The sequence below is a fragment of the Xiphias gladius genome, chromosome 10, assembly GCF_016859285.1.
Source record: "Xiphias gladius isolate SHS-SW01 ecotype Sanya breed wild chromosome 10, ASM1685928v1, whole genome shotgun sequence".
Classification (NCBI taxonomy): domain Eukaryota; kingdom Metazoa; phylum Chordata; class Actinopteri; order Istiophoriformes; family Xiphiidae; genus Xiphias; species Xiphias gladius.
The window spans coordinates 24,226,814-24,249,096 of NC_053409.1; the positions used below are offsets into that span (position 1 = coordinate 24,226,814).

General features: G+C 40.9%; 1 protein-coding gene across 2 annotated transcripts; it reads right to left on the reverse strand.

Annotated features, from left to right (window-relative positions):
* Positions 1 to 14,851: 14,851 nt before the first annotated feature.
* Positions 14,852 to 21,758, reverse strand: vps29 (VPS29 retromer complex component). 2 transcript variants are annotated; one of them, XM_040136565.1, is made up of 5 exons: positions 21,645 to 21,758; positions 20,237 to 20,248; positions 18,636 to 18,827; positions 16,731 to 16,966; positions 14,852 to 15,404 (listed from the first exon to the last, which is right to left on the reverse strand). In XM_040136565.1, exons 1-5 carry the CDS (start codon positions 21,645 to 21,647, stop codon positions 15,287 to 15,289), a joined length of 561 nt encoding a protein of 186 aa, XP_039992499.1. In that variant the 5' UTR covers positions 21,648 to 21,758; the 3' UTR covers positions 14,852 to 15,286. The 2 variants fall into 2 exon arrangements, with proteins under 2 accessions (XP_039992499.1, XP_039992500.1); XM_040136566.1 differs by lacking the exon at positions 20,237 to 20,248 and having other exon boundaries at positions 14,853 to 15,404.
* Positions 21,759 to 22,283: the final 525 nt, after the last annotated feature.

The window sequence follows — 22,283 nt, forward strand, 5'->3', positions numbered from 1 at the left end:
TTGCTGCTTTTAGTAAAAGTTTAAGTTTAGCTAAACTATCACGTACGACTTTTTGCTCGAAACCAAATTTTCATGTTAACGGTGCAAAAAGATCCAAAAATGTCATGTCAGTTTTCCCAAACAAAATCCACCTAAATATCAAAAACGTACACCCACGAAGAACAACAACCTTTAAAACCAAGGTATCTTTTGTCTCTTCATTAAGCTTTTTGCTGTAGTGATAAAAAAAATAACCCATTACCTTCAAATGCATAGCTTCGCATTTTAGCATTTCTTTTTCGCTTTGAGGCGCGAATAAATGAGGACAAAATGGCAATAAAGCAAGCGCCGAGATACGGGAAGTGTTGATTTCTATTTACAATAAGAATTAGGACATTTTGGAAAACAAGATTTTAAAAAAGTCATGTTTACCTTTCCTGAAAGGACAGCAACACTGGAAAAAGGAATCCAGTGACATGGGCAGCCTTGTGCACAATCTTAATCTCACCTAGTCAAATCTTATAAAACCTCCTTTAACTTGTCAGCTTCTGTTAATCTACATCCGTGTCTTAAAATCAGACTTGAGAGGTGAAATCAGTAACGGAGTCCTAAACGACTGAGCTGATCAAAAAAGTTCATGAAAAGACTAAATCTTGTCTCAGTCTTCACCAGAGGCTAAGACAGGTAAAACAGGAGTACCAGGATCTGCCACTCTGGGAATGATGGTCAGGATCAGGTCTGGCTTGAAAGACGAGAGGAAGGGCGTCCAGCACCTCCTTGACCTCCCGTTTAGAAAGACCGTTCCATCGCAGCAGGGTGCGCAGGAGCTCCAGGTCCTTGCTGCAGTTGAAGGCAAAACACACTGAAGTTAGTAAGATGCAGTTCCCGTAATGGCCACTTGACGCTGACTTTAAGAAAACCAAACAGGAACCCCCTCCCCCAAAAGAAACACAAGTCAACAGAGAGTCAGAGTACAACCAGAACTTCCGGGTTGTGGTTGAGAATTAGAAAACCCCATTCAAAATCACACTGGAATTTGTGATCACTTAAATTACTGACAGTCCAGCTAAACAACATAATCTTACTGAATAGCTCTGCATGCAGTTGAGTTAATTAGTCCAGCAGCAATGATATGAGTTTGTGGCTCTGAGGTCTATACCATTTGTCTACGGTCTACTGGTCTGTACCGAAGCTGCCGGTAAACACAAACCCTGAGCTTCGAAACGCTCCCTCAGAAACGCAACGTCGTTGCATGTAAACCGGGAAAAATTGGACACTGATGTGGGTAAGAAACATCTGCAATGGTTTACCTCTCTGTGAGACATTGCTTCTGCATGCTTGCAACTGTGATCTTCAGTGCCTCGATGCTGTTGCACTCCAATATGTCTGTGACGTTCAGCAGCATGAGGTTCCACTGCTGGACACCAGGAGCCTGATGCAACGCAACACACATACAGGGCATGAATTTCACAGATGATAATGGGTGAATGTCGTTTACAGTGCGCAAGAACAAGCAGTCTGTTTCCAATTATTAAAACCAAAACGTGGCTCTCACCAGGTCCGAGATGGTGTTGTGAAGAAGCTCAGCATCATCAGTCACTGTCTGTCCAACATTGGGACTCCAGCACTTCTTCAGTTTGCTCTGGCTGCTTTGGACAAGATGCTCAACGTAAATACGCACGATCCGCTTATAGGCCTCATCCATCACTCTCTGAGAAACACAAACACAGAGACCGAGACACAGTTTGAATTTAAAAAAAAAAAAAAACAGCAGACAGATCCGACAAAAAAATGTTTCAACACAAATATACGGAAAAAGCCTGCAATAAATACATTCTTTTTAAATTACTTAAAGATGACATTTAGTACACTTGACAGTGGTGGAACATCTTTACCTTTTGTTCATCCAAACCATACTGCAGCTTGGGGAAACGCTCCCTTACTGCAGTAAACAAGAGGAACCGCTGATCTGATCTGAAGTGCCTTTTAAGGTGGCTCTGCGGGACACAAATTTTTCATTTATTTTTTTTAAACAGAGGAAATAAGGCATATGATGTACCACGCTCCCATTCAAATTTAAGAAAACGGTATATCTGTGATTAAGCTGAGCAGCTACCTCTGCGATGTCAGCTACAATGTCCATCAGAAGATTCAAAGTAGAAGCCTCCATGTCTTCAAGCGTTACCAACGTTTCCTTCAGAAGGGAAGTTTTGATGCCTTTGCCTTTAGTCTGGACATACTGCCTGAGATGAGATAAGCCCTGTTAACCTTGTTTGCAAATAAAACATGCTTTAAGAAACACTAGCACATTTGAATTGAAGTGAATCAATAATCGGCAAAGAGGCGAAGATGCTCATATACTCACTTGAGTTCTTTACAGGTTTTCAAACTCTTGAGGAAATGTATTGTTTCTGGTTGGTCCATTTTTGCTTTTTTTCCAAGAGCCTCGGTCTGCTCAGCGGCGTACCTAGAGAAACCAAAGAGGTTATGCAGTCTAAATACATAACCTCATTACTAGGGCAACATTAAGGGCTTAGATAGTCATAGTCAAAACTAAATTAAAAGAAATGAAAGTTAGCTTTTAATGTAGAGTCTGGTTTGGAAATCTGTTTCAATAAATAATGTATTCCTCAAGTAAAAATAGACTCTCACCTCCTCAGGTAAATCAGCAGCTCTTGGAAACAAACCTCTTGCACTTGATCGGACAGTTTTGAGCAGATTTTTTGCGTTTCATTGTGAATAGAATCAATGCACTGAAATAGAGACATACAGAGATGGAGATGGATTTCTGTGGCCCTTTTACTGAAATTCTTCTATCACAACAGGACAGAAAACAAAAAACTATTTTTTTAAAAAGTCACACGGGCACACATGTACACAGGCACACACACAAGTAAATCAGATGCCTTTCCATGTTCTGTCATAGTTGCAGCAGAAACTCAGAGCTTCTGGTTTACTAAGTACCTGAATAGTGTCCACATAAAGTCCAACGTAAGCTTCCTCACAATCACAACGTTTTTGGCCAATCTGAATCTGCAGGATTTTCTCCAGGGACCTTCGGAGGTCTTTCTGTGGACAAAAGGAGACCGAGAAATACATGGTAAGCTGTGTTTCCAACAGACCTACAGCAGGTGAGGGACTTGATACCGGAAGCATGGGGGAAACTGCGAGATTAACGATAGAAAAAAGCTTCAAAAACTGAAAAATGCTCCAATGAACAAGTCCAAAGTTGTCTGATTCATGCATTTGCATTTGTGCATGGCTCTAAAGGTGGCAATATATGTCAGTCTGTTAGGCCACCACTTTGGTCCAAACCAAAATATCTCAACAAATTTTGGGTTAAATGCTGTGACATTTTCTACAGACATTCGTGTTCCCCAGAGGCTGAATCCTACTGACTTCTACGGATCCCCTGTCTTTTCATGTCGCACCACCATGAGGTTGACATTTTTCGTTTTGAGTAAAACGTTTTGACAACTATTGGATGGCTTTCCATGAAATTTGGTCAAGACATTCATGGTCTCCAAAGCTGGATCCCATTGACTTTGATGACTAATTTCCTTTAGGTCCGCCAGCAGTTTTCATTTATTCTGTAAAATATCTCGACATCTGCTCGATGGATTGGCATCAGATTTTGTGCACTTATGGTTTCGAGTGAATTGCCTTAACGTTTACTCGATGGTTTGCCGTGAAATGTGCTACTGAAATTCATGTCCCCCTCAGGATCAACTGTAATCACGTTGGTGATTTTTTAACATTTCATCCAGTGCCCTCATCAGGACAAAATTTCCCCATGTCCAATACTTTAGTTTATGACTGAATACCTGCAAAACTAAGCTGTACATTTGTTTATTGCTTAACAAATGTCCCTGTGCCAAAGTGTAGTCTCAAAGCACTGCTAGCATGGCTGTAGATACTTAGTCTTCTTTGACCGACAGCTGCTGGGTGCACTGACTGCACTCGGCATAGTTTTCAGGCAAATATTTGTCAAACAAGGTGCAAGAAACACGAACACCAAGACAAAGCAAACAATCAACCCTTGTGTCCTTTACTTTGACTTTCTCCCCTGCATGCTTTTCCTAATGTCTCATGAAGCATGAAGTAGCCCTAACAATGTAAGAGTTCTTATTCTTACCTGCACGTTTTCAAGCAGTTTGTCCTTTGCTTTTGGTACCCATTCTTTGAACAGCAGGACATCGACTTTTTTAATGGGATCCATTTCTTGCAGATCAGGGTGACCAAGCAGCTGTCTACTGGGAAGGTTCCACAAATTCAAACATCAGAGCTGAGCAGCATCATGTTTCACATCTGTATCTAATATTCTACTGTTCAGAAACAATGAAAGAGTAATGTAGGATACAAGTGAGAGGTAGAGTGCAATAGATCCAGTAAATAGGTCTACTAAATGTGAACCTACAGCTAGCAGACGATTGGCTCAGCTTAGCACAAAGACCGGAAACAGCTTGCCTGTAAAAAAATTCACTCACCGGCATCTTTAACGCTCAATAATTATATTTAGTTTGTTTAATCCAAACACCAAAGTGGAGTTGGCAAGAGAATAGTAAACAAGACCCCCACAAAATGTCAAGTTGATGTTTTTTTCACTTGATATTTGAGCTTGATATTTATCGTAAAGACAAGCGATTGATAATTAATCTTCTCCTATAATTCTAGGCAGTAAAGTGAATAAGAGCATTTACGTTACTCAAAGCGTCAGGTCAACGGATGCACAAAACAACTCAGAGTTCGAAGCACAATAGTGTTTTATGTTAATTACTCCAACCTCTCAGTGGATTGGTACACGTGTAAACGTGCTGAAAAAAATTAAATCAAGTAAAGGAAGTTACAGTAGGTAAAAAAATGCAGGCAGGTTGACAGATACCTCTGGTATGTATGTAGGACCCAATTCATCAGCACAAAGGAGCTCTGGGTGGAGGTGACATTCTGGAGCAGACTGTGGAGGTGGTCAAATATCTGACGATGGTAGCAATCGATCAGACATCCCATCAACCCCTTAGGCTCCAACAGGGGACCCAGCCTCACAAGCTCATGGACCACAGCTTCCTGCACACGTAGCAGGTGCTTCTCAAGGTTCTGGTCCAGACATGTCGGTGGCTCTGGAAAGTGCTTGGACACAGCCCTCTGTATGAGGCACACGACATTCAGTTTCAGGTTGTGCCGCCCTGAATTTGGCTCAGGCCGAACTGTGCACCAACATTCATCCTCACAGGTGATGGAGATGGCATCGGGGACCACCTCCAGAAGTTCAGCAAGTTCCTGAGGTGTGATCTCCTTCTCGCTGTGCAGACGCTGTTCCTGGGGGTACCTGAAGGTGTTCTGAGCCCAGGGGGCGACATACTCAGTACCTGCCAGGTCGCATTCTATGAGAGAGGGAGAGTTTATGCTTTTACTTTAGAGCGCTGTACAAATATAAAATACAAAGAATTTATACATGCATGTCTCAGTTTTGCAGACTCAGTCTTTATGACTGTGAATAATATTTCATTTTTGCATTGATCTTGTCACCAAGCAGTCATAATGACAGAAATGAAAGAAATATATTTTTAGTCAGGCTATTGTTGTGGCTCTAAGACATTTATTTGATGGACAGGCACAATTTTTTTGTAAAGACAGTCATGACTCTCAGACATGAATCCTAATGACTTTGGTGACACCCTTCCCCCCGACTTTTCTTCTACCATGACATATCGTTTGTGGTTTTGATGAAATGGTCTATAGGATCGATGTATTACCATTAAATTTGGTGCAGATATTCACGTTTCCCTAGAGGATGAATTGTCATAATTTTGCTGATCCCCTGACTCTTTCTTTAGTGTCAACAGGAGGTCAAAAATTTTGGTTTGACTCAATATATATTATTCAATCCGCCTCAGCTGTACCTTGTCTTTAATGCTAATTAGCCAATGTTAGCCTGTTAACATGCTAAACTAAGATGGCAACCCTGGTAAACATTATACCTGTTAAACATGTGTTTAAACTTACATGCCTACGTGCTGCTATAGCTATAGACTCTCGTTTTAGTCTTTGAATGCTTATTCTTATACGTAAAACACCGCTGCGCCTAAATACATGGCTGTAGTCTTTTAAGTCTCGTTCTAATAGTATAACTTATGTGCTGCCAATAAAATATATTTAAAAAAACAATCCATAACCTTGTATGAACTCTGGTTCACCATTCGACTTCTTCACTGCCTAGCACTGCCTTTTGCGTTCCACTTATATCAGAGCAGAATAACAGGTTTTTTTGGGCTGTGTGACAGGATAAAAATGGGGCTGACGACAAGTTTACGTATCCAAGAGGACTGGTTCATCGCGGAACTAAATCTGTTAAAGCACTTCAGAGGTGACTAAAAGGGAGGCCCGGGAATCCCCTGCATGCGGGACATTAACACCAGAGGCAAAAAAGATCCAGTTTGATCTGATGTGACTCTGAACGGAAGCAGTAGCAACCACAGTTTTCCAAATGACACTCCAACATTTTGATTTGGCCCCATCAACCCAGTGCTGTTCACAGTTCTTAAATGTTATATCTGCTGCGTATTTAAAACCTCACCTTGAAACACACTTCAGTAGACTTGAGAAAAGACAAGCCAAAGAGAACAGGTCTTTGTTTGCATTTCTACTTTTTCAAAACTGTCGCTACTGCACTAATGTTTTAGCGTCATCTGTCTTGTTGTTTTGTTAATTTAACACTTCACGGCTCAGTTTCTATCCATTTAAAACACACACACACACACACACACACACACACACACACACACACACACACACACACAGAAAATAGTATATACAGTTATATTTAACCGACTTGGATTGATGGTTCTATGGCCTCATTTCAAGCTGTATTACAATAAAAATCTACACCCATAATAACAATAAATCGCACCCATAATAACAACAGACTCTTACCGTCTTTAACATCGTTGTTGTTCTCCTTTATTAAAGAAGTCTTGCTATTGTTCCTCAAAACTTTCCTTCTTCCTCCAAATTTCAGAATCTTTCTCATCTCCGGTTCCAAAGGTTGAGCGGTCTAGCGCAAAGGATGCCTCTGCAGAGCTACTGAGTGTTTATCTGTCAGTCAGCAGCTCTGTGATCCCTTTTGAAGGCAACTGAAGGGGATTTACTGAAACATCATCACCATTGTATACTTTCATTTTCCACTGCAGCAGAGTATCCTACCAGAAAACAGAACTGGTTGCATCATGAGTGAACCACAATAGTAACATAAATGTGAATAATATAATTGCTATTACTACTACAGGTATGTAATAATAATAATAAGAAGAAGAAAAACAAGAAGAACAAGAACAATTGAAATTGAATGTTCATTCCTGACCTAGGAAAAAGTACCTGTCTCACCACAACAAAACAGTCACCACTACTTTAAAGTGCTCAATGATATATAGATGTTCGGACTTCATATTTTTTTTTACTTCTTTAACTATTTTGACAAGGATACCATAAAGTCTGCATAGCTTTCTGTCTTTATTATCTTCTTCGGTAATGCAGTTTAAGTGCAAATTTATTTGACAATAATGTAAGTTTCAAATGCATTGTGTACAATTTACATACATTTTGTCACTTTTACTTTGCCTGGTAATATAGTTTAAATGTAGATTGATTTAAATATAATGTAAAATCAGCGATGTCAGTTATCATGGGGTTGGCTCAGCTGCTTTCCTGACAACCGTGAGATATGGTCGAAAGCTCCAGAATAAGCTTGTATTTATTAGCCGACCTTAAAGCTTCTCTCATCACTTTTTTACATCATCAATGGATAAAAAGACCGCTTGTATGTGAAAGGTGTAGCTCAGGTCTAACGAGTGCTTTAGCATCTTTTATCTCATTTCTGTTTTGGTTTTACATGAGCCCCACCTTCAACTTCACTGTTGTGGTTCAGTGTCATTGCTCTCATCAACCTCCTTTCAGGCGGCTGTTTTCAGTGAAAACGCTTAAATAAAACCCGCTGTATGCCACCTGCCCACCATCAAACAACAGACGGACACAGTCAGTGGCTAGCTGGTGGACATACTGGAGCAATTAGCAGCTAAAAAGCCAGATGCTTTTCTCAGGTGCTGGTGGAGACCAAAACAGAGCTGAAAGGAAAGTCAGTATTGGACCTGCAGGCATCAGGTGAACAGCGACATGACTCCAAATGTATGCTAATGTTGCTCCTGGCCTGCACCACTGTCTACAACTGTCATAACAACTTTATAATGTGATATTATATTATAATTTACAGCTTGTGGCACTGGAAAGTGGCAAATGGTTTTAAAAATGCAAAACAACTGGTATGGTGCTTCAAAGTCAAACCTGAGCAGTATTTAAGTTAACAAGAGAAAAAAAAATATGACCCAGGTGGGCAACTGGTCCTACTGTGCTCTTGTGGTGTGGCTTTAGGGTAAAAAAAGAAGCTGGGAGGTGTCCTATTAAATGTCCTGGTTACATGAAGGTCTCAAAAAAGGGCATTGAGAGAGCAAGGACAGTTCTATCTTATCTTGTACACACTAAAACTAACACCATAACAAAACAGTTAATAATTTATAAACAGTCAAAGCCTCGAAGCTTCATTGTATTGCTTTGATAATGAGACACACACTGTTGGTTAATTACTTTGTGTAAGTAAGGGATGTGTATCAATAGCTATTAGACAGAAAGCATGCCACTGTACTGTGTCATGGGTAGAAAGGTCTTTTCCAATGGAAAACAAAAATTACAATTGTTTGCATGCATGTAGTTGGCAAATTGTTAGGAAAATGAAAGATATCCAAAGAGAGTTTGAATGTGAAACTATTACATACTTAGAATTCTATGGTGCCAGTTTGGTATTTTATTCAACGCAAGCCTTCCACCATCACCAAGACCTATTTATTGTGATTGTTTACTCTGGTATTTAAGATTGCAAAGAATGATTAATCAGGTGGATCATTTTTCTTAACATGCTGTATAAGATGTTGATTTCTTCATTCAGTGTGCTCGATGGATTGATCTCAGTGCACAATTGCGGGATGTGTGGTTTCTCTCTGATGCTGGCGAGCATTCAAAATTGAATTCCCCCACGGGCACAAAAAACATTCCAGCAGAGAAAGCCATTTGGAAATGATTAGGGGTATTCCCCACTCTCTTTTTACACACAGAGAGAGCTGGAGATACTCACTATGCAACGGTAAGGGTAGGAGAGTTGGATATTCCCTTCAATCCCGACTAAACTAAAACAGTGAGTCAGTGTTTGCCAATCGTTGATTTCACAATTTTTGTATGAGACAGCAAGAGGTAGAATAAGTCTGACTGGTTGAGTAAAACATCATTTTATGGAGCCCGAATTCAAATGAACCACTCGGCAGGTGCATTCAAATGATGCTGCTGTGTGGTAACAGGGGTGGTTCTCTCAGGTGGTTTTTACCGCAACGCAGACCAGGGTCTAGTTTCAAGAGAGTTTTGTCCGAAAAACAAAAATTGCAGTTCCATGTCCAATCAGGAGCTGAGTGAAGTCAAGTCAGTTTTATTTATATAGAGCCAAGTTATCTCAGTGCACTTTTCATATAGAGCAGGTCTAGACCGTACTCTTTATAGTTACATTTACAGAGACCCAACATTCCCCCATGAGCGAGCACTTGGCGGCAGTGGCGAGGAAAAATTCCCTTTTAGCAGGTAGAAACCTCGAACAGAACCCGGCTCGTGGTGGGTGGATGTCTGCCTCCAGTGAGTGTTACTAATAATAACAATAATAATAATGATGAGACTGAATATAAGTCTAACAATAATAATTGAGGCAGTGGGTGCTGAGCAGAATCATGGGGGCAGAAGGTGGTTTGCAGTCCCAGATCCAGACTCTGCAGCACCAGGGGCAGAAGTACCTGCAGAAAGCGACAGGAGGAGAGAGGAGAGAGACGAGGAAGAACAGAACTACAGGAGAGAGAAGAAGCCAAGTTAGTAACGAGCATTGATGCCATATGAATGCGTACAGATGGAGAGAGGAGCTCGGTGCATCATGGGAAGTCAACCGGCAGTCTAGGCCTATGGCAGCATAACTAGGGGGTGGTTCAAGACAAGCCTGAGCCAGCCCTGACTGTAAGCTCTATCAAAAATGAAGGTTTCAAGCCTACTCCTAAACCTGGAGAGGGTGTCTGCCTCCCGGACCCAAACTGGAAGATGGTTCCACAGTAGAGGAGCCTGATAACCGAAGGCTCTGCCTCCCATTCTACCTTTGGAGACTCCAGGAACCACAAGCAAGCCTGCGTTCTGGGAGCGCAGTGTTCTACTGGGGTAATAGGGTACTATGAGCTCTTTCAGATAAGATGGTTCCTGACCATTAAGGGCTTTGTAGGTGAGGAGGAGGATTTTGAATTCTATTCTGGATTTTACAGGGAGCCAATGCAGAGAAGCTAACACAGGAGAAATGTGATCTCTTTTCTTAGTTCCTGTCTGTGCTCACGCTGCAGCATTCTGGATCAGCTGGAGAGTATTTAAAGATTGGTTGGGGCAGCCTGATAATAAGGAATTACAATAATCCAGCCTAGAGGTAACAAAAGCATGGACTGGTTTTTCAGGGTCTTTTTGAGAGAGGATGTGCCTGATTCTTGCAATGTTACGTAGGTGAAACAAGGCAGTCCTTGAAGTTTGTTGTATGTGAGATTTAAAGGACATATCCTGATCAAAGAGAACTCCGAGATTCCTAACGGTGGCGCTGGAGGCCGGGGCAAAGCCACCCAGAGTAAGTGTATCATTAGACAGGGTGTTTCTGAGGTGCTATTTATTGATTCTTTTAATTTCCATACCTGCTTTTTCCTGTTCAGGGACAAGGGAATTTAAACAGGAAGCAGGGACACAGGTTAATTCAGCTAACATTTAATGTCAATTCCAAGCCTTCACTTCACCTGAATTGAATTTGATAAGAGGAAACTGGAGCACCTAAAAAAAAACAAAAATGAGATCATGCAGGTTCCGAATAAAAGTCTCGTTGACTGTTGAATCCAGGACCTTTTTTTTTTAACTGCAAGATTAAACACAACTTCAAATCTTCCCCTTTTTTGTCAGCGAACTAGCTGCTGCTTAACGGCAAAGGACACACCCACCGGCCGCTAAGGTCTTTAGTGAGATCAGACAGCCTCTTCACTTCAAATACCTGGACCGACCTCAGGGCGGTGGCACAGATGTCCTTAAACAGCAGCTAAACCTGCTGCCGCTTTTACAAAGGATGCTTGAGTCTTTCCACATCTTCCCTATCATGAAAAAACAAGTGACGTTTGCAGAAAGTCGGACGGTCCACAGGCTCCGTCAAGGCGAGGCTTTGCCACGGTAAAGTAATAATTTAATTCTAGTGCACGGCTGCAACAAATGTTCTCTCCTTATTATGTTTTCCAGCCCATGGGTGACATGACACTTTAATATTGCTCTTCCTGTTGCAGGAGAACTGCGATGAATGAGTCAGAAATGGGTAAGTGAAAATCCCACAGTGACGCTTAGTCAGCGCTAAAGAAAAGTATAAGCAGAAATAGAAAGGAGAAACCTGATTTACAACTGTGCTGGGTCGGCTTTTTATCCAGCGTGTTGAATCCACTGTATTCTGCCTATTTCTCTGTCTTTCATTGGCTCAGATTACACATGTACATACACAATCTCCCTGCTAAATGAACAAAATATGTCTAGTATCCTGTCTGCTGTGAAACCTGAGAGGCAGGCTTTGTATTGGGGACACGGGGCTGTGAGGAGATCGGTGGAGAAGAGGGGAAATCCTACACCTGAACCTGACCCCGGTCACGCCTGATAAGTTACAGGAAGAAAAACTCACTCGGGCTGTTTTCTAATTAGAAGCTCTTTGGTTTGGCAGTTTAACAGAGCCCGCATGCAAAACTCTGGTTTTGGCTCACGTGGACCGGAATACACACAAAACACTTCACCAGCCAAAGATGAGCTCTTAGACTGGAGGAGAATCTTTTAAATGAACTACTGAGCGACCTTAAACTTAACTTTTAAAGTGGTTGGTGTTGGGCTTAATGCCGCATTCACATCGTGTTGGGGGAAAAGCAATGATAGAGCGTCATACCACCTGTACTGCCTGTACAACTTGCAGGCAGTACAGGTGGTATGACGTTCTTTAAGGTCACCAAACACCATGAACTGGCCACTGAGGCACAAGACTCCGTCTGTTTTCTCTCTGGCGACAGCATTGAAAGGCGCCGGCGCAAACCTCAGCGGTGGTTTGAAAATCAACCGACCATCGGCCGCGAGAATTGGACCCCAAAACCGACACGTGACAACGACACAAATCCCTAAAACCATGACTGCAGCCCCGTTCTTGAAGGTAAACCATCGTGTCATTGTGCTCTATTTTGGATCTTGAACATTTTCCTTTACTTTAAAGTCCGTTGTGCTGCAAGTTTAGTTACCTTTGACTTCATGTTAGAACTTCAGCAACTGATGTAACCCAACGCTGTGCCATCCTGTGACTGAAACTAGCGAAAGGTCACGATACAATACAATTCAATGAAGCGCAGTGATACAAAGATGCCGTATCTGTGTCCGGCGTTCGGTGTGAGTCCCAGCCGGGGAAACCTGACCTCTGTTCGTCCCTCAGCACACAGCACTGACACCAGCGCAGAGGGAGTATCTGTACACCGTCGCAGCTTCCTACGGCACTGCACGCGTGCGCGACCTCATCACCCAACACTATGTGAACGTGCTGCACAGGTGTATACGAGCAGGTGAGGTAAAAAAAAAAAAAAAAAGTGGACATGCTTTCTTCAAGCTGCTTTTGTCCCTCAAAAGACGATGGTTTTGATTTTTGGCTTCAAATCCGTTCATTATAGGTTTTTTTTACACTTTCTAACATCCTGACCTATAAAGCCCTGCAGGAGCAAGTGCTTGAGACCTTAAGACCTTATGTTTTTTCGTATATATCAGCAGAAATCCTATGTTTTTGTGGTTTCGGTTCCTTATCTGTTTACAGATTACCCAAATGATTGGCTCAGAACTTTTTTTATATCACGGTCAACACACCTCCCACTTGTAATAAAACAGCTCCTTCTTTAGGAACCTTTCCGTCCAGACTCAAAACTTCTCCCTGTATCGGTTGGTTGGTTCAGCAGCTGTGTTTGGTTGTGTGTTTCTTCTTCTTCTGTTTGAGTTTTTATTTGGAAAAGATGTGCATACATATACACCTATACCCACGTATACAGATGTGTACATTTATACTGACTTACACCATCTACAGATGTACATCTGTAAAAAAACAATTGGAAGTAAATAAACTGAAGGCAAAACAGTGAGTGAGGAAGGAAAAACAAAGAAAAAGAATGTGCGTTCAGGGGTTGGATCTTACCAAATACGTGTCCACTTATTTGTGTCTCCAATTCTTCCTTTTACCCTGATTTATTGAAGAGGAACAAAAACAAACAAACAGATAATAACACTAAAGTAGCTAAAGAACTAAGGGGAAATTGTCTCATCCAACTGGTTCACTTAAAATCTGATTGAAATGGTGACATGTTTGTCTACATACAAACTTGTCTCGTTAAATTCTTCTTTACGTTACGTTAATTTCTGAATCACATTAAACCGATTTCGTGTAATTGCTTTCTTACTTGCAATTAACAAAATATCTAACATATCTTTTTCCTACAACCAATTAATAGCATCCGGTCTCCTGCCCAAATGTCTCCAAGCAGAATTAGATCAGTTTTACTCGTTTCTTTTTATTGCCATGGTTTTTCAATGTTTTATCTCCACTCGTTGTATTTTTTAGTTTTCTTTTGACAGGCTACAAATTCTAGCGTCTGTTAGTTCTTCTGATGTTTTCACTGCGTTTTGTAAAACATGTTGAGACACTTTTTTTTTTTTCAAATTTCGGCTGACAGAGACTACCTCGGAGTGACGTCTGTAACCTCACCTGAGAGTGAGAGTGAAACGCATCCATCAAAAACATGATCAGAAGTTTCTTCCAGGGCAAAGCACAGGGGGAGGATAAATACCGGTGCAAGACATCCTGGATATTATCATCACCATCACAAATGTTCAAGACTCTAGTTTCTTCTTCAGATAAGACAACTCTGGCGTTTTTTTTTTTTTTAAGACTGCTTCTAATGTGGAGTAATTTTGCAGAAAGTCTATTTCATTGTACCCCGTTTTGGGGCCCATTTAATCAAATAGATATAATTATTTCATTCATATAAAACCATTCCTAAGTCGCGTTCAGTTGGTTCTTTGTTACCAGGAGCCAGGATCAGGCTGTCGGAGGAGGAGGAGGAGGAGAAAGGGGAGGAAGGAAGGACCGGACGATTCTCTGAGTGAATGTTTGAGTTCGCTCTTTGTGGGACAACGGGAAGACGGCTCATTCTCACGTTTATGACTTTTTCTCCAATTTATGACGCCACAGTAACTTTTTCAGGGTATCTGAAGGTCATGAAAAGTCTTAAAAAGCATTGATTTCAGTTTCCTAAAAAAAAAAAAAGAAAAGAAAAAGGGCAGGATGTCTTAACTGTTTTTTCTAGCACGCCTTGGGCAGGAATGTTGGTTATAAAATGTCTCTGTGTGTGATTTTTGCAAAAACTGGCACAAAAATCTCCAGTGTAATTGTTCGAGACCTCGGATTTCATGGAAAATTCATATATAGACCTTCACTTTTGTTACCCTGTATTGTACCACAAAGGTACCAAGTATTTAGAAAAAGGAAGGAAGGAAAGAAAACTTGGGAGTGTCATTTATTCCCCTTGTTCCCCATTGTCTTGTTTTCTTCTAAATTTAAGTACCTGTAGGAAACGGTCGGTGTTTCAGTGGTACCTGATTCAAACAAGAAAAAAAAAAAAAACAACAAAAAGACAAAACGCTGTAAACCATGTAAACAACAGATGGAGTGAAATTAGATCTTTATTGTGGAGAAAAAAAAAAAAAAAGACTGAAGGGTCGACTACATGAAGCTAAAGGCCTGTTGGTTGCATGTTGAGGGTATGACGAGGGCGAAAATTAAAAAACAAAACAAAAACAAAAACCAAAAAAAACAAACCAGTAGACAGAAAATGGCACCAAATATTCCTTTTGATAACAAATACATGTGACATGATTGCATTTTCTACAGTTACCAAATGCCAGCCCGGAATCAAGCAAATGCTGTTGGCATATAAACAATATAATACACAGGTCTTTTAGAGTTAGGTTAGTCAATAGTTGTTACGGGATTAACATTGTGGTGACTGTGGGGGGAGCTGCGGCCCCCTGGTGGAAAGGAATGAAATTACAAACTGAGCCACGTTAACCCAACTCTTCCCCTCTTCCTCCGTGCGACGTCCCTTTAAGACTTCTTGTACTCGATTCTCTCCACCTTCACGTCGTCGCCGATCAGCTGATAAACGTACGTCACCACCGTGGACGCCTGGATGTCCATTAATACAAAAGAGGGGATGATGTTGCTGTGAGGAGAGAGGACAGACGTGTTTCGGGTTAAGCCTTGTCCTGCACTCCTGACCTGCTCCTGGCTGTTCTGCGGATTCACCTGTTGTACTGTATGTCACACCGGAGGGGAGCTTCAGATGCTGTAAACATCTCTGTCTTGGTTCGAGTGGAATCACTTGTGGTCATAAAATCAGTTTTTCCTCGAGAACAAGCCTTCCTTTTTCCTCTAATGTTTATTCTTGTAACTTCAGGAGAGTTACATGTATATCATCAGGGTTAGGGACGGTCTTTAATCTGCTGGTTTATGCCTTTTATTTTATTTTTGTAATTTCACTTTGATGACAGTATCCTCTGAATTTTCTACTGCCAGACTGTACACCGACACAGTACTTATGTACTGATCTACTTTATCATATTCCTTGTATATTTGTACCTTTAACGGGAAACGGGTTTGGGGTTTGCTCTTTATATTGAAGTTAGCAGTGGTTCTTCAGTATGTTATCAGTCTTAACTGTTTTGTTGGTTTCTCTGTGGGAAGCCTGCCCTAGATTATACACTATTACACTGTAATTTCTAGTGTATATAGGATTCTGTAAGATTTTAGTCATTGTAATTGTCCTTTTTACATGGACTAGCTTTCACATTCAGGTGCCTCAGTAGATTTATACAGGACGTGATCTCTTTTGGTCTTCAAGCTCTGACGACGGCTCACTTGTGCCGAAATGTCTGCACTGCGTAACCGCTGCCTCTCTGGAGGCTTTTTTGCTCGGCCTGCTATCATTAAGACATCTTGTGCAGCCGAGCACACCTCCCTACAGTTTTGACCGTCTTTGTGTCTCTACCCACCACGACTTGCAGTGACGTTACTATTCACCGCTGACCCCTCTATGCAGTATATTGATGTTTTTCTTCATCAGTGATACCAGCTCCTGCGCACTTGTACATTTCTGGGAGCGAAGCAAATAATCACGCTGCTGCTCACATGGTCCAAAGTCTTATTTACTCTGCTCACAAGTGAACAATGTGATGTTTTCCTGCAGTTTTCTTGTCCAAGTCATCAATCAAAAATCCAAATTAAAACTGAATTAAAATGGGTCAATAAAAAGTGAAAATTTAGTGAAGAGATGTAACTTGTGAGATATTCCATGACTGCTCCCATGTTTTTTTTGATTTCATACTGGTATTAGATACGAGATGCATCCTAGAACAGGAATGAGAAGTCTTCTAAAACAAAGCTTTCCTCTAATATAACCATCAAGGATTGAGTCTGCGGGCCTGCAATGTCAACACAGCACGTTGTGAAAAAGCCAACAGAGCTTCACCGGCGTGACTGGCTCTCCTACCTTTCCAGTGCGCTGTAGGCTCCTGTGGCAGAACCAGGGTTGATGTAGAACTTGTTTTCGTTCTCAAACGCCTCGAACTTGTGCGTGTGCCCGGAGATGAGGATGTCGACGTCCAGCTGTCTCTGGAGCAGTGCCAGGCTGGCCATGTCGCCCCAGGGGATCACCTGGTGGCCGTGGATGAGACCGATCTTAAACTGGCCCACTGTCACCACCTTCTGCTCTGGGTAGTTCAGGTTCTGAGAGGGGGCGAGAGGGAACATGTCAGGGCACAAAGCACAAGCGCAATGACATTTATTCACCGCTTTTTTCACCTGACAGTGCTATCTCTGTGATAATACACTTGCTCTTAATGGTCTACTAATGAAAACTGTGATGTGCAGAGTAGAACTGCAATGATCAATTAGTGGATCAATAGGAAATTAATTGAAAACTATTTTTATAACTGAATAACCGTTTGTCATTAAAGCAAAAATGCCAAACCTTTGATGGTTCTGATGTGAGAATTTTTAAGAATTTGTTGCTTTTATTTGTCATGCATGATAATAAATGGAATATCTGACATTTTATATAGAGAAAATCAATCATTGATTAATTGAGAATTGGCAGATTAATCAATAATGAAATTAATTGATAGCCGCAGCCCCTAGTGCACAGGTTTAACTAGACACACCAAACAGTGGAACCAGCTGCAGTGTCACAGGATTTAAGGATTTCTATTCTTAAATATCCCTGTTTATAATAATTCAATTTGCAAGGAGGAAGCCATTGTGATTTCATTACAGAGCGATAGGTCTTTTAGTACCGGCAAGAGATCCATTTCCTTCCTCCTTGCGATTAAATATTCAGGCACATAAATTATGATTTTTTTCTCTGTCTTTCCCCTCAGAGGCCCTCATTGGAAATTTTAATGGATTTAAACCAACAGTGGCATGTCTCCCACTGACTTAGATCTCTTCCAGACCGACTTGTGTCTACTTAGTTACTGATATATCCCTTTTGCACCCATACTGTCAGTCCAATTCATATCATACATGGTGCTTGCCCTTAAACACCTCTTCTACATTTACCTCTTCTTTATCCCTTACCCTGATTAAGGCAACTAGGTTTCTTCTTTTCTTGTCGTACAGTCGAGTGTTATAATTACGGCAGTGTTTAAGAGCCATTTGCTAGGCATTAGATTCCTCTTTAACGAGGTTTCTGGATTATTCACTACATTAAATTTAAGACTTTTCAAGACCTTTTTTGATACCACACAAAACCCAATTTAATATCTTTTTTCAATGTCATACTGGTCAAAGAAAGAGGGAAAACTAGTAGGGATATTAAAGCCTACAATTATTTATTAAGCTCATAAGTTTATCAACATTTGCATCACATTTTTTCAGTACTTCCTAGTATTATATAACAATAATTCTTAGTAATCAAGTTAATCAATTAACATTACCTGAACCCGGATAAGTGGTGGAAATAATAACTTAAATTAATAATTATCGATAATAATTACTTAATTTAAGTTCATTTCAGTTTGTGTTAAAAGGTCATTATGAGACTCGATCTTCCAAGGTACTGTAGCGTTAGTGGTGACAGTGTTTGCTGCAGGTCTGATGGTGCTGACTGAAACTCCACCAAAAAACAAAAAGCCTCAACAGTTTCCTGCAGCACAATCCACGAGTTTCACTTGTAGTTTATAGATTTGTAACATCTCCTGACAACCTGCAACCACTTTTAAAAAAAAATTACAACTAATGTTACTGTCTATGGCAGACAAGAAAACATATTCAACATCTTTGTAAATTAATTTAAGTTTTTTGATACCTACTGGAGGAAACTGATTTCAGTGCTTTCTAGGATTTTTTTTAAGACCAGCAGATACCCTGTGTACGTTGTCCAGAAACATATACAGACCTCATCAAAGTCTCCTCGGACTATGTGGACGTCTCCAGCGAGGGTTTTCAGGTAGTCATAGCTCTCCTTGGTGCAGAGGTTTCCTGTGCAGAGAATGTGCTGGATCTTCCCCGGGACCAACAGCTTCTTGAACTTGGCTGGCAGGGTGTTGCACCGATGGGGGATGTGCAGGTCACCTAACACCAGGACCAACTGATAACATTGCACACACACACACACACACACGCACACATGTGCACGCACGCGCACACACACAAACACACCAATGAGCCCCGCGATTGTCCAGACTGTGTTGTGGCATCTGAACATTGAAAAAAGCAGTGGGCCCAGGATAGTGCCCTGCGGGATGCCGCAGGTCATTTTTGCAGCAGAGGACAGTGCACACATACTCCCTCATAACCACTGTACTCCTCTGTTAGTTATTATTCATTTGTCTTCCATTTTCTTAAAAAAATTCCAAAGAGTGTCCAGTTTTATGTTACTGCACCCGAACAACAGCACACTCCAGACTAATTTAGTACAGTGGATAAACAGTAAATAAGCAATGTTTGTGAGTAAGAAGCTATATTGATTGTCTGAATTCAAACTGGGTTGTGAATGTTACCTCTTATTTATTCCGAAAAAAGACCATAGTGGAAAAACATGTTTTGAATCAGCACAGTTGGATTTCAGACACTCAGTTACAGATACAGGACATACACATACAACAATGAGACACCAACAAACCTGAGGGTCTCATAATAAACATAAACCCCATAAAAAAACTTTAACTCCACTGGCCATCAGAAGTATGCGGTATATATTAATTGTAGTAGTCTGTTACTACTTAGGTGAGTAACAAACCAACATATTAAAGGTCCCATCGTACACCAAATATCAGTTTAGTTGAAAAACTGGTGCAAACAGTTGGTGAATTAAGAGACAAACCAGGAGCTCTGAGTGAGGGACAAAAGTTGAATGTGTGCTATTATGGGATTTTTTTTTGTCACTTCATACATATGAATTGTCAAAGCACTGCTGGGTATTTCATCTGTTTGAGTGACTACATTTAAAATCGAAATTCATTTTTTCCTGGTAAAATAGGTCCTGTTTGGCTCTAACCTCAGCCAAGACTTGATAAAAATCAGGCCTTCTTCTAGCATCTGAATTGGAAAACCTACAGTCAGGAGGTTTGATTTGAGATAACAGGCATCATGAGTAGAGATTCCCAGAAAGAAAAATAATAATAATTTTAATTTGTAAAACGTCTTCAGGAATATTAATTCTACGCTACCTGTGCAACAGACTTTTTAACAAGCTCTTTCAAACCAATATGGTTAGGTTTAGGTTTCCTGCTGTCCTAAATCTGTATTTATTTGGCTAAATTAGCAATTAGGAAGTTTTTCTTTAGGACAACAGCCGAGAGCAAGTGTAACTGAAGCATCGCAGCCTGCCGGGCACCAGATCACTGCGCTGCAGCTGCTGATTTAGCAGCGGCTGGTTGTGCTGTGAGATGCAGAAACAGCAGACCTCCACGGCTGTGCAATCCCAGCCCCATGTTAGTGTGCCAGACAGAAGAGTGAGCAGAAAACAGGGATCCAACACAGAGCGAGGGCACTTACCCGGTGACCAGCCTGGTTGATTGGAGACACATAAGGAAGGGGGAGTGGGGAGGGGGGTGTGCGTGGAGAGAATGACACGAGGCATGATCAAAGATTGGGGAAAAAAATACAAAAAGAACAAAGAGACAAGAAAGAGTTGGGACAAAAGGGGAAAACTGAAATTAGAAATTAAAAAAAGTGAATGGATTAAGTAGATAGATATTAATCATTCAAAACCAAATAAGAAAAGTTAAACAACAATGTGGTTGAATCAACTGTTAATGGTGGACGGTTAGTGATAATGACAAAGCAAAAATCCTGTGGTCACCTGGCTGATTGTGACAAAATGCAAAATCATGTGGTGAAGCGACTTAAAGTGTTGACTGGAATTTAGTTATAATCAATCAACCACGCGGGTTTGAACTGAACCCAAACGTGTTGTTTCTACACATATCTTCATTCAAACTAAAGCTGAAACGATTAGTCAGTCGGCAGAAAAGTAATCAGCAACTATTTTAGTAGTCGATTACACAGATAAAATGCCAAAAATTTGCTTGTTCCTGCTCCTCCATGTTAAGGGTTTTCTGTTTTTCTCTGTTTTATACAGTTGCAAATCGAATATTTTGGTGGTTTGAACTGTTGCGAAGACAAAAAAAAGAAAGAAAAAGAAAGATACATAGAGAACTCAGGTTGGAGTCTGGAAAGCTGTGATGAGCATTTCATAAACTTAACAACTAATCTTTTAATGGAGAAAGTCATTGGCAGATTAACTGATAATGAAAACAGCTTTTAATTGCAGCCCTGCTCCAAACTACCGTCCAGCCTGTGAAATATTCAGATGGGGAAAAAGAAAAACAGAGAGGATGAATGAATTACCGAGTGAATAACTTGCAGTTGTGGTCTAATGTAATTTGACATTTTTTTCTAACTAACACTCAAAAATGATTTAACGTTCAGTTCTTGTTAAATATGGAGTGGTACACATCATTAATGCTGCACAGGCAGGGTGCCTCACAAGATAGAGTAGCTGCTAGCCTGTTAGCCCTGACAGCTAGCTGGTTGGCGAACAGGAAAAAGTGAAAACAATGTGGCGATATCGATAAAACAGACAACAAGAACGGCCGATGAATAAATACGACAAACTGAGAAACGACGGTGGTGATGAAACGAAAGTCCTGCATCTTGCTGAACTGGTTTTTGTAACTAAACTGCTCAGCTGTCATGTGACCGTTGATCCATCTCGGAACGAAGCTTCACAAAAAAAAAAAAAAAAAAAAAAACATATTTAGACTCTGTGGACGCACTAAAAACCGCGATGTCGCCCTCCACACGTCCACGACTAGTATGATAAAACGTCTTGCAAGCGACGTACTCGAAACGCGGGCTAGAAATGTGGGAAATCGTGGCCTTTTCGCCATTTCATACTCACCATCTTCTATTTTGCTGTCTCTCCGAGTCAAGTTAAGGAAGCACCTACGCATGTACAGCGTCACGCCGTCAGCCAATGAGAACAGAGGATTTCAGAGGTTGAGTCAAGCTGAATTTAATACTTCCTTTTGCCCTTTCGGAGTAAAGCATGTACAACTTGACGCGCCACAGTGATGCAAATTGAGCACAAAGAGATACAAAATGAGCATAAAAAATGTTCAAAGAGAGACTCAGTACGATTAAAAAAAGAGATGCAAAAGACTACTGAATTACTAATGGACTACAGAAAGGTGCAAGAGGACCAAAAAGAGACACAATTGGACCACAAAAAGATTAAAAACGAGCAGAAAGAGTCTCAGGACGATTACAAAGTGATGCAAAAGACTACAAAGACGACAAAAAATGACAGGATAGATGCCCACATTACCACAGAGAGAGGCCAAACAATCACAGAGAAACAAACCAACAAACAAAAATTACAAAGAGAACAAAATTCCAACAGAAAGGAGTAAAACAAACACAATGAAATGCATAGAGAAGCAAAACAGGCGCGTCGTTTGTAGTCGTTCGCACCTCTTTCAGTGCCCTTATTATCCTCATTATTCTTCCAAGGTTAGATTACATCTCTAACATTATTTCA